This window comes from Condylura cristata, unplaced genomic scaffold, assembly GCF_000260355.1.
Source record: "Condylura cristata isolate star-nosed mole 26May11 unplaced genomic scaffold, ConCri1.0 scaffold00024, whole genome shotgun sequence".
NCBI classification, from domain to species: domain Eukaryota; kingdom Metazoa; phylum Chordata; class Mammalia; order Eulipotyphla; family Talpidae; genus Condylura; species Condylura cristata.
In genome coordinates this window covers 1768865-1779799 of record NW_004567125.1, presented here as the reverse complement: position 1 = coordinate 1779799, position 10935 = coordinate 1768865, and the positions used below count along the sequence as shown (strand labels likewise).

General features: G+C 45.7%; 1 protein-coding gene across 1 annotated transcript in view; it reads left to right on the top strand.

Annotated features, from left to right (window-relative positions):
- The first annotated feature begins 3890 nt into the window (after positions 1-3890).
- BCL7B (B-cell CLL/lymphoma 7B) overlaps positions 3891-10935 on the top strand; it is a 16356-nt gene continuing 9311 nt past the window's right edge. The window contains exons 1-2 of the mRNA XM_004688289.1: positions 3891-4126; positions 6840-6915. Coding sequence (XP_004688346.1) covers positions 4035-4126; positions 6840-6915 — 168 coding nt within the window. The 5' untranslated portion in view covers positions 3891-4034. The remainder of the gene's footprint in view (positions 4127-6839; positions 6916-10935) is intronic.

Genomic DNA, 10935 nt, shown 5'->3' with positions numbered 1-10935 from the left:
GTCAGCCAAGGTTTCTCGCTCCCAGTCTGTCCTCTGTGACTAGGGTCAAACTCGAGGCTCTGAGCAACCTGTTTTGCTATGGCATGGCTTTGAATTTAGCTAATGGGGAGCTACCATAAGAACTTCAGGTGTTGTTCTAAAGGTGCTCTGGGGCCCTGGGCTGAGGGTTGGTTAGGGGAAGACTGCTGGAGCTTAACACTTGGATAAAAAATAGTGGGCGATTTACAGTTAACATGGACAGAGCAGAGAGGGAGAAAGCAGCTGATGGTGGGCCCTAGTGCGGGTCTAGAGAGGGGAAGAATTCATTCACTCATCCATCTGATAATTCTCTATGGAGCGCCTCCTCTCGGTTAAGTGCTGTATTTGGCATTGGGATGTAATGTTGAACTGCCCCTGCCCTCACAGGGCTGATATTTCAGGGAGTAGCAGATAGTAAAAAGCAAATGAACAAGGGAAACAACTTCAAGTGTGACTAAGCAAGTGATCTTCAGGAACACATGAGGCCATCTACCAGTCATGTGGTCTTCAGGGTAGCCTCTGCCTGCCTGCTTGCCTGCCTGCCCTGGGAATCACTGTAGCCTGTTCAGGGCCTGTGGATGTCCAGTAGAGAGAGGCTTCCTTCCTCTAGTGTGGAATTATCTGGGGAGACCTAATGGAAGGGGGCAGCACCGAGGGTGAGCATTTGACTATCCCCCCAACAAATACTTCATGAGAAGCTACTGTCAGGCTCTGTTCTAGGTGCCAGGGCAAGTCAGTGAACAGAACAAAATGGACCATATTCTATCTTCATGGAGCTTTTGAAAGGACGATAGATAATAAGCAGGATAGACAAGGAAAACAGTATTTCAGAAGGTAATGAATGTGCTGAAGATAAGGGAAATAATAAGGGGAGGGGAGACAGTGTGTGGGGGAACAGACACTACAGTCTTACTTAGGTAGGCTGCCTGGGACAGTTACATGGCAAGGTATTTGAGTTTAGGAGGTGAGAGTGACCCATGCAGATATATGTGTGTGTGTGTGTGTGGGGGAGAGATATTCCAGGTAGAGGGACCTGCAGTGCAGTGCAAAGGCAGGAGTTTGGGTGTTTTCAGAAAAGCAAGGAAGCTAGATGGCGTAGAAACAGCAAAGGGTAGAGTTATAGGAGATGAAGTGAAAGAATTAGTGGGACATGCTGGGACAGCTAGGGCATTGTAGATCACTGTCACTTTTTTTTTTTTTTTTGAAAGATTTATTTGTGCATATACAGAACTGGGGTGCAGGCCAGAGGCTCAGGGGTGGTGAGAGGCTTCACCAGCGACAGAGTGGGGAACAGAACAGGCAGATCGATGAAGTACACTGCTGAGGGGAGTAGCGGGCGGGTCAGGAGAGGGCTGCCATGCTATGTGGTCACCTCTGGGGCAGGTGGGAATCGAACTCATGCGGAAGCGGCTTTAGATTCTCAGTGCTGTGCTTTAACCCACTGCGCCACTAGGGAGGGCCTCACTGTCGCTTTTACTCTGAATGACAGAAGAAGCTGTTGGGAGTGACCAAGTACGGAGATTTACTGAGGGACTGGATAAGGGCAGTAATAAATTAGGCCTTGCATCCAAGGGTGATAAGGCCGTAATAAACTGGGCCTTGCATCCAATTAACAGGGCCTTGTGTCTGGGATGGGACTAGATGAAGGTGATAACAAACTGGGCCTTACATCAAGGGACATAGCAATGAGTCACCCTTTTGGAATTTGAGTTTAGAATCTACATAAGAGACCCTTCCCCCCTATAGGGCTAATAGTAGCTGCGGACCCCACTCTAGGGGCTCCGTCTCAGCTGCTGTCCAGGAGCAATAAACTCTGCTTGCTCAGCCTTTCTGCCTCCTGCCTTCCTTTCTTGCGGCCAGTCACAGAAGTTGGGACAAAACAAATTGGTGCTGAAACCCGGGACGGCTGAGTAGAGCCGTCCTCTGAACCTCTTCTGTGGCCTGGTGTGCTTCTTTTCCTTCCTTTCTTGCTGCCGGTCACAGAAGTTGGGACAAAACAGAAGCCATTGCCTTGAATGCAATTTCCCAAGGCAGAGGTCTGGCTGGCTTATTTCTGCATCCTTCTCGTGTTTGTCAAGGCATGGCTTTTTTTTTTTTTGTTAGTTTCTTAAGAAACGATATTCACAGAGGGAATTTGTGGCTGGGAATAGTTGGTAGATACTCGCTTCAGTTGCTCTCTTACTCAGAGTGAGCCGCACTGGAGAGAATGCAGGTAATGTAAGGCTGGATGGACAAGTGTTGGCGGGAAATGGGATACTAGAGCAGGTGATGGCACAAGACTACCAACTGGCATGGTGAACTGGAGGAGAGGTGCAAGAGGCTAGTGCAGCTGGGAGGAGCAGTGGGCTGTGGCATAGAGAAGTTATAGGCAAAGAAACTTCTCTTTGGTTGCCACTTGGACAAGGACGAAAGAGAAGTTAGACAAAACTAAGTTTTGGGTCATGTGCCCAAGACCAGGATACCTAGAAACACAATTGGAGACATCTAGGGAGCTGGCTTCCCTCAGGATACTTGTCACATCACATTCTGCCTAGCATTTTTCTGTTGCTTTCCTCATCCTTACCTTGAGGGTGTGTCTTATTAATCTTTGAGTCACCCAGTGCTGTAGGGCATATAGCAGGTACTCAAGCAATGCTTATGTTGAGCTATTTTGCATGAGTTGGGTTTGGGAAACAGATGTGTCACCTTTGATCCCATTATTTCTAGAATCATCCTTTCCCTCCACAAGCTGGTGCAGCTCTTCTACTCTTAAGTCAGACAGATGCTATTTCTGGGCTGCTCATGACATGCTAATCAAGCCATAATGTTGGCAGTTCTTGAAAGGCTGAACGGTTAAGAGTTCACTAGGCATTTTTCTGGGGGTACACAGGTTTCTCTAGAGGTGAGAGCAGCAACCACAAACAGTCAAAGCAAGCTACCACCTGCTTCCTTTACATCTCCTGAAGCAGCTCCTATAGGAGTCTCCCTGCATACTGCAGGCAAAAATGCCTAGGGGCTGAGGAGCTGGGGATGGGGCAGGCTGGGACGGACCAAAGAGCAATGGAGCTGCACTGGATTCAACATTTACCTGAACATTTACTGCACATCCACAATGTCTGTGAACACAGTTAGGCCTGGCAGTGATATACCTATTATTTTTCAATGGTCAGCTTTGAGGTTTTCCTCTTTACCCCCAGAAGCCACTGGACACCCCTCATCTAGGTTAGGGTTGTCATATCACCTGTACTTCCCTCAGTCTAGCTTTCATCAAATGGCATTTTACTGCCTGTTTCCTGGACAGATGTGCTACTAAACTGGAAGCTCTTTGAAAGCAAATACCTGGGTTTTGTCCTTAGTACTTAGCACAGAACCTTGTCTAAAACAGGCATCAATTAGTCAACAGTTTTATCAATTAAGACAATGATGTAATGCTTAGTGTAAACAAAGCAGAGCCCTAGGGCTTCCTGGGAAGGCTTTTCCAAGTGAGTTCCAACCGGTTCACAAGGGAAGAAAATTCTAGGGGAGAGAACAGGTGTGCGCAAAGGTAGGAAGAAGGTGTGAAATCTTACATGGTTGAAGAACAGCTTTATAGGTGGGAGCAGCAAGACAGGTGGGTCAGAACCTTGGTCCCACTAGGGTCAAGGCCGTAAGATTAAGGCACTAGCAGCAGTCCTGGTTAGAGGATGAAGGTGCTAACCCTTCAAGTTCCTGGGAAAGAGCCAGGAACCACACGGGCAACGCGTCGCACCTCGCACTGCCTGCAGCACGTGCCACCTGCTCTCCGCGTACCCCAGGCCTGCTTGAGGGCTACGGCGACACCCGGGGCACCCAGGGACTGATGCCCTGGGCGGAGCGCGCAGGCGCACTGAGGCCTCGCGCCCCAAGGGGCGGGCGGGTGCGCGCGCTTTCTCGCGCACGCGCGCACGGAGGGGGCGACGGGCGCGGTGACGCTGCTGCAGCGGGCAGCGGCGCGTGAGGCGCGCGATTCCCCGTGTCTTGGGAGCAGTGCCCCGGCCCCCACCGTTCCCGCCGCCGCCATGTCGGGCCGGTCGGTCCGGGCCGAGACCCGCAGCCGGGCCAAGGATGATATCAAGAAGGTGATGGCGGCCATCGAGAAAGTGCGGAAATGGTGAGGGGCCGGGCCCGAGGGTACAGGCGGGGATTGCCAGCGCAGGCCCAGCGGAGCGCCGCACTGGCGGGCGGGGTGGGAGCCGACCGGCCGGCGCTGGGGGGAGGGGGGAGCTGGAGAAGGTGGAAGGAGGGCGCCGCTCTCTTCGGCGTGAGGTCAGAGGGCGCACTGGCCTCGACCAATCAGCGTGCCGCCCTGCTAGGAGGCCCGCCCACCTGCTCGTGGCGGCGCTAGCGGGCTGGACCCGCGGGGTTCCGGTCGCGCTCTGCCGGGGCGGGGGGAGGGGACCCTTGCTCGGCCCGCCGCCGACCTCTGGGCGCATTTGCGTTCCGAACTGTCGTCGTGTGTCCTGCTATCTCTGAGTGTTGTCTGTCCGTCGGCCAGCCTGAGCGCTCTACGTTTTCTAACTCGTCCAAGTTTGGTGAGCTGCTCTGTACCTACCTGCCAGGGAGCTCCCGCGAGTGGGAATCAAAACTGTCCTCACTGGCCTGACACTGGCCGCACGCCGCGAGTGTGGCCGCGTTTTCTGTTGTGGACTTGGAGCTGTTAGAGGACTTGAGACCTACCCCTTCCCGCGCCTTCGCTCTTCCCACCCCAGGTTTAGGGGCGGCTCAGGTGTCACTCATTGAATGCGCGACATTGTCACATTAAACCTGTATTTATAGCTGTTGACCAGCATTTTCTCTATCATTCAGAAGTTCAGGAAGGTGTGTCAGCTTCCTCCTGGAAACCTCCAGGCCTTTCACCCCACTTAGGGTCTCCATCTCTTGGAACTTTTTGTGTCTTTCCCCCACAAGACCGAGTTCCTTATCGCAATACTCAAGGGCTTCACGTATATGAGTTAAATAATTTATAATTTCTACCTCCCCGCCCCCCCCCCCCCCGGTAATCCTGACGAATTAACACATTTTTCTCTTCTGGCCTTCTCCTAACAGTAACCTGGACTAGATAACCAGCCTCTGACCTACTGCTGCATACCAGACTTCTAGGATTACCTGCTTTTAGCTCTTGATTACTGCCCAGTACCTTCCTCACATTGCATTGAGCGATTTCATAGTTCTCAAGTGTATATCTTAACCATTAGTACTCTCTTGCTTAGAAAATAATGCTTTTGTAACCTTTTCTTGCTTTTAGCTGTAAAGGCCAAAGACCTTTTCTCCATCACCTGCCTGACTCAAAATACACTTTCACAGGTTGCTGGCCTCCTTTCCATTGGAACCACACTATTATTCCTGCTGCCTGGCATCTTTCTTCCTCTCTCCTCTTAGCTCAACTCAAGAATTGTTTCCTCTGGCCTCCCAAGTGGCTTAAGGAGTTAAGTCTCAGCAGGTGACCCACATGGCACAGCTAATCTCTCTTGCCTGCTGCTCCCCTTAGTAGTGTATTTCAGTAGATATGCTGTTCTGCACCCCACTCTGTCTCTGGTGAATCCTCTCAGCAACCCCAGCTCTCATATGCATAAATAAATAAAAAATATATATATTTTTAAATTATTTCCTCAAGAACACCTTTTAAGATTCCCAGTCTAGATCAGGTCCCTTCCGTAGAACTATCCATAGTTGTAGTAGATTGAACCATGACAGATTGCTTGTTATTTGGCCTTTTAAGAACAGAAATGGTAGTTTGATATGGTTAAAACGAATGATTAAGTAATTAATTGTGAATTGAATTGTTTGATGTCTGCCTCCAACTGGAATACCAGCACTGCAAAGTTAGGGACTGCATCGTGTTCCTTATGTGTCCAGAGCCTAGCACAGAGTCATGTATGTCAAATATTTGTTGAATGAATCAGGAAGTGGAGTGACTGGCCTAGGAATGCACTCCCAATTTTTACGTTATTAATTCATTTTTTTTGTTAGATCACAGAAACTCTTTGCTCATTGTTTGCTGAACAGTATTATCAAGTTTTTGCTTTTTGTAACCTCAGATTTAGACTTGAAACTCTTTAAGTCCTAGGGTAGGCCCCTCCCTGCCTGTGCTTATCCTTAGTCCCTTCCCTTATTCAGGAATGTCACTTGCCAGATATGTGCTGGGCATAGGGGGTGATTAAAGAAGGGAGTAGGGGGACTTTTTAAAGGCTTATCTCAAAAACTATTCTAAGTAAATCTTAGAGCTTTTCTTTCCTGGCTTTGCTTCACCTCTTTCAGAAGTCAGAGTGATGTGTCCTTCAGTTATCGGGGGGCATCCTGTCTTGCTTCTGCTATTAGTTTTTAATGGCCTTTTCAGTCCAGAGTTCTACAGGAGTACTCCCCTCAATCAGGTATCAGGCCTTCAGTTGTCTTAACTTCTTTGCTATTTTCAAGTGTTACAAGGATCTCTTTATTTTTCATTCCTTATGAGCCCCACGGTAGGAGCATATCTTTATATGCCCTTTATCTCCTGAACTAAGTTTTTGGAATGTAAAGAAGTGCTGTTATGTAAATATCTGAGTTTGAAAATGTGCTTGCACTCTATGGTATAGTCTGCGATAAAAAAAGCTTTGGTACGCAGTACATGAGGAAGAGTGGCAAGTAGAGGGTTCATAGCCAAAGGAATTTCAGGGCGAAGGCTTTCGGGAAAGGGGGTGATTTTGCACTGAAAAGCACAAGGTAATTTGGTGTAGAAGTTTAGAAGGCAATTTAAGACTTAAGGAATGATCTGCTGAAAAGTAGAAAAGCAGCTGTTAAGAACAGAGAACATTTTATTAGTTCTAAAATGTGTTCTTTTCTTTTAGGGAGAAAAAGTGGGTGACTGTAGGTGACACATCCCTTAGGATATTTAAGTGGGTTCCTGTGACAGACAGCAAGGAGGTAAGTGGAAGAAAACCAAAACAAAAGGCATCTTTTTTTTCCCTTCCCTCTCTCCATTCCTTCTTAAATAAAAATTACTTATTTCACCAGAATTGAATTGAAAATAATTCAAAGCACCTTCTGTCTTTGGCTAATGCAAATGCTTTATTACCCCCCAACCTCCCAACCCCCCACTCCCTTTCCTTAGCCCATTCCTCTTTTCTAGGATCTGGCAAACTATAGCCTAGCTCTAGGCCCTGTGATTGTCAGCATAATTTTCATGGAATACTGCAGTGCCCATTTGGTTTCATTGTTGGCCTTTGCCAGCTTTTGAGTTATAATGAACAGTTGGGTAGTGACCCTAAGACCTGACGGTCCACAGAACCTAGAATATTTATTATCTGGCCCTAAAGGGCCTTAAAAGAAAAAAGTTTGCTGATTCCTGCTTTTTTTTTTTAAACACTGTAGTGTATTATGTGTGTTTACTATGTATATGCCCTTATCAATTACTTTTTCATGGGTTTATTTGACACCTGTGTGTTCTTGAAAAAAATAGCTTTGTTTTGTGTATATAAAGTTTTATGTCTGTATATAGAATTGTGCCATAAACCTGTTGCTGTGAAGCTCTGTTCTTTTGTTTTTGAGAACTTTTCATGTTTCTGTAATTGTAAATAGTATTACCTTTGACCCTTGCATTATGTTCTCTTAATATTCAGTGGCCACATATATTTATCTGTATATACTTCCCTACATTATACACAAGCTTGTTTCCAACTTTTTTTTTGAATTATTATATTTATGCATACAAGAAGAGCTGGGGTACAGGTCAGAGGTATGGGAGGTGAGAGGATTCACCAGAGACAGAGCTAGGAACATAACAGCAGATCTACCGAAATACACTGCTGAAGGGAGCAGTGGGTGAGGTAGGAGAGGTCTGCTGGGTCATCTGGGTCAGCTCCCTGGCAGGGATAGAACTTGTGCTTCAGTGGCTTGAGATAGCTTGATAGTGCTGAGACTTTAACCCCTGTGCCACCTTTTCAGTGTTTGGTAGTCTTGGATTTCCTAGCAAGTGCTTGTTTAATGTGGAGTTGGCGGTGGCCATTTTCTTCTAATTTGTAGGGCTTCCTTGGAAGCTACATGTAAAGTTATTTTTTATTATATGTTAACCAAACCTTTTTCATTCTGTGACTTGTTTTGTATTCTTTTAATGCTGCTTTGAGTAACAGAAGTTTTTCTTGTTGCTTGCTTTTGTTTTTTGTAGGGAGCAATAACAATGGGGTTTATTTAATAAATGGAAAATAAAAAGTTCAGAAGCTTTTAGTTTTTTAAAAAAGACTTATTTATGCATACAGAACTGGGGTGTAGCTCAGAGATGCTGGGGCGGGGGGGCAGGTGAGACTATTCATCAGAGTGGGAGTATTCACCAGAGACAGAGTGGGAAACAGAACAGATTGAGGAAGTACACTGCTGAGGGGAGCAGCGGGCAACACAGGAGAGGGCTGCCGGGCCTTGTGGGTCAGCTCCCTGGCCAGGGATGGAACTCGTACTGAAGCGGCTGTGCCAGTTTTGCAGTGCTACTGCTCTAACCTACTGCACAAACAGGAGGACCCAGATTTTAAAGTGAATATTTTTAGTATTTTTAAATGTTGTGAGACTTCTTTCTTTGAAGCTGCAGATACTCTTCCATATTCTACAAACTTGTTATACTGTTCTTATTTGTAATACACCTGGAATTAATTTTGAAGAAGGGACTTGGTTTCATTTAATTGTTTTTGTGTTGTATTAATACTTTTTTTCCCCTCAAATAGGTTTCTATTTATTGGGTCTTGTTAAAAATTATTTTCCATTGTATGGTTGTAAAGAACTTTTGCAGTTTGTGTTAGCTTTTTCATTTTTAAAAAAAAAATTTATTTTTATTTGTTTACATGTACAAGAACTGGGGTCTAGGGCAGAAATGCAGGAGGTGAGAGGATTCACCAGAGTGGGGAACAGACAGACAGATCTACTGAAATACAGTGCTGAGGAGAGCAGTGGATGAGACAGGAGAGGTCTGTGCCATGTGGGTCTGTTCTTTGGCTGGGGATTAGAACTCATGCCTCAGTGACTGGCGATAGCTTGATAGCGCTGAGACTTTAATAGTCCTATGCCAGCAAGGAGGCCCCCTTAACTATGTTACTATTTATTGATGTGATACTGGTCTTTGAAGCTATATGATTCAGAGATACATGTTCTTACCTCTTCAGATACATGTTACGTGATTCATGCCTGATTGATATGGAATTCTGTTTTGTCCCTGTTTCACATTTTCTCTTTTGGGTATATTAGGAGTAGGGTTAACAGTAGATAACAGAAAAGTCAAAATAACTGATTTAAGAAAAGTTTTATTCTTTTTCTCAGAGGAATTCAGTGTACCCCAGGACTGGTGTGGCATTCTACTACAAGGATCTGTAGGGGACCCAGCTTTATTCTCACTATTCTTTGTTATCTTCCTTTTAAATTTTTTCAAAAGCAGTGACTCTTGGGCCCTCCTTGGCTGTGTAATGGGTTAAAGCGCAGCACGATGAAGCTGTCCACAGCCACTGCAGCATGAGTTCTATCCCTGGCCAGGGAGGTGACCCATATGATCTGGTAGATGTCTCCTGTCTCGCCTGCTGCTCCACTTTGCAGTGTGTTTCAGTTGGTTTGCCTGTTCTGCTCCCCACTCTGTCTCTGGTGAATCCTCTCATCCCCTCACCTCTGGCCTGTACCCCAGTTCTTGTATGCACAAATAAATCTTAAAAAAAAAAAACAGTGACTCTTCATATACTTGTATATGAACTTTTTATAGTTTTTACTTTAATTGGGGTATAATACATATACCACAAAACTTAACCATTGTAGCCTTTCTAAAATTTTTTATTTTCATTTTTTGGGGTTACTATTGTGCTCTTCCATATGTACATGTTCTACTCACCCACCACCAAATCACCCATGCTTATACACCATCTTCCTCCCTCTTCTATTCTCTCTTCCCTCTTCACATTCCCTCTGATAACCATTATACTCTTCTTCATGTAGAAATAGGGTGTAGGCCAGTGCTGTGGGGGAGGGGTTTGAAAAGATTCACCAGAGACAGTGGGGAACAGAACAGGTGGATCTACAGTAATGTACTGCTAAGGAGAGACAGGAGAGGTCTACTGTGCCATATTGGGTTAATTCACTATCTGGGATAAAACTCAGGCCTTAGCAGTGATAGTGCTGAGACTTAACTCCTAGGCCATTATACGCTGAGTTCAAGATGTATTTCTATTGTGTTTTGCCTATATGGTTTTTTTTTTGTTACTTATATTCTATAGATGAGTGAAACAATTTGATAACCTGTGTTTCACTTTTTGACTTATTTCACTTCATAAAATCACCTCAAGGTCTAGCCATTTTGCCCAGATGCCACTATTTTGTTTTCTTTCAGCTGTGTAATATTCCATTGACTATATATTACATGATTTCTTTATCTACTTGTCTGTTGAAGAGTACTTCGGTTGATTCTGTGACTTGGCAATTGTGGACAATACCTCTGAGTTTTTAGCTGTAGAAAAGTATTAGTATTAGAGTTTTCAAATTACTTGAATAAACATCTAATAGATGTATTGTTAGATCTTACAGAAGTCCCATTTTTATTCTTAGCCATTTTTTTTTAAGATTTATTTATTTATGCATACAGAACTGGAGTACAAGCCAGAGGTGCAGGGCAGGTGAGAGAGGATTCACCAGAGATGGGGGTTGGGGGTGGGGTGCACAGAACAGTCAGATAGACAAAGCACGCTGCTGAGGGGAGCAGTGGGCAGGTTAGAAGAGGTCTGCCATGCCATTGTGGGTCACCTCCGGGGCGGCGGATTGAGCTCATACTGAGGCAGCTGTGTAGCTAGCTACGTCCTAACCCATTGTGCCACCAGGCAGGGCCCTCTTAGCCATTTTTTTTTTTTTTTAAAGATTTATTTATTTGTGCATACAGAACTGGGGTACAGGCCAGAGGCTCAGGGGCGGCGACAGGCTTCACCAGAG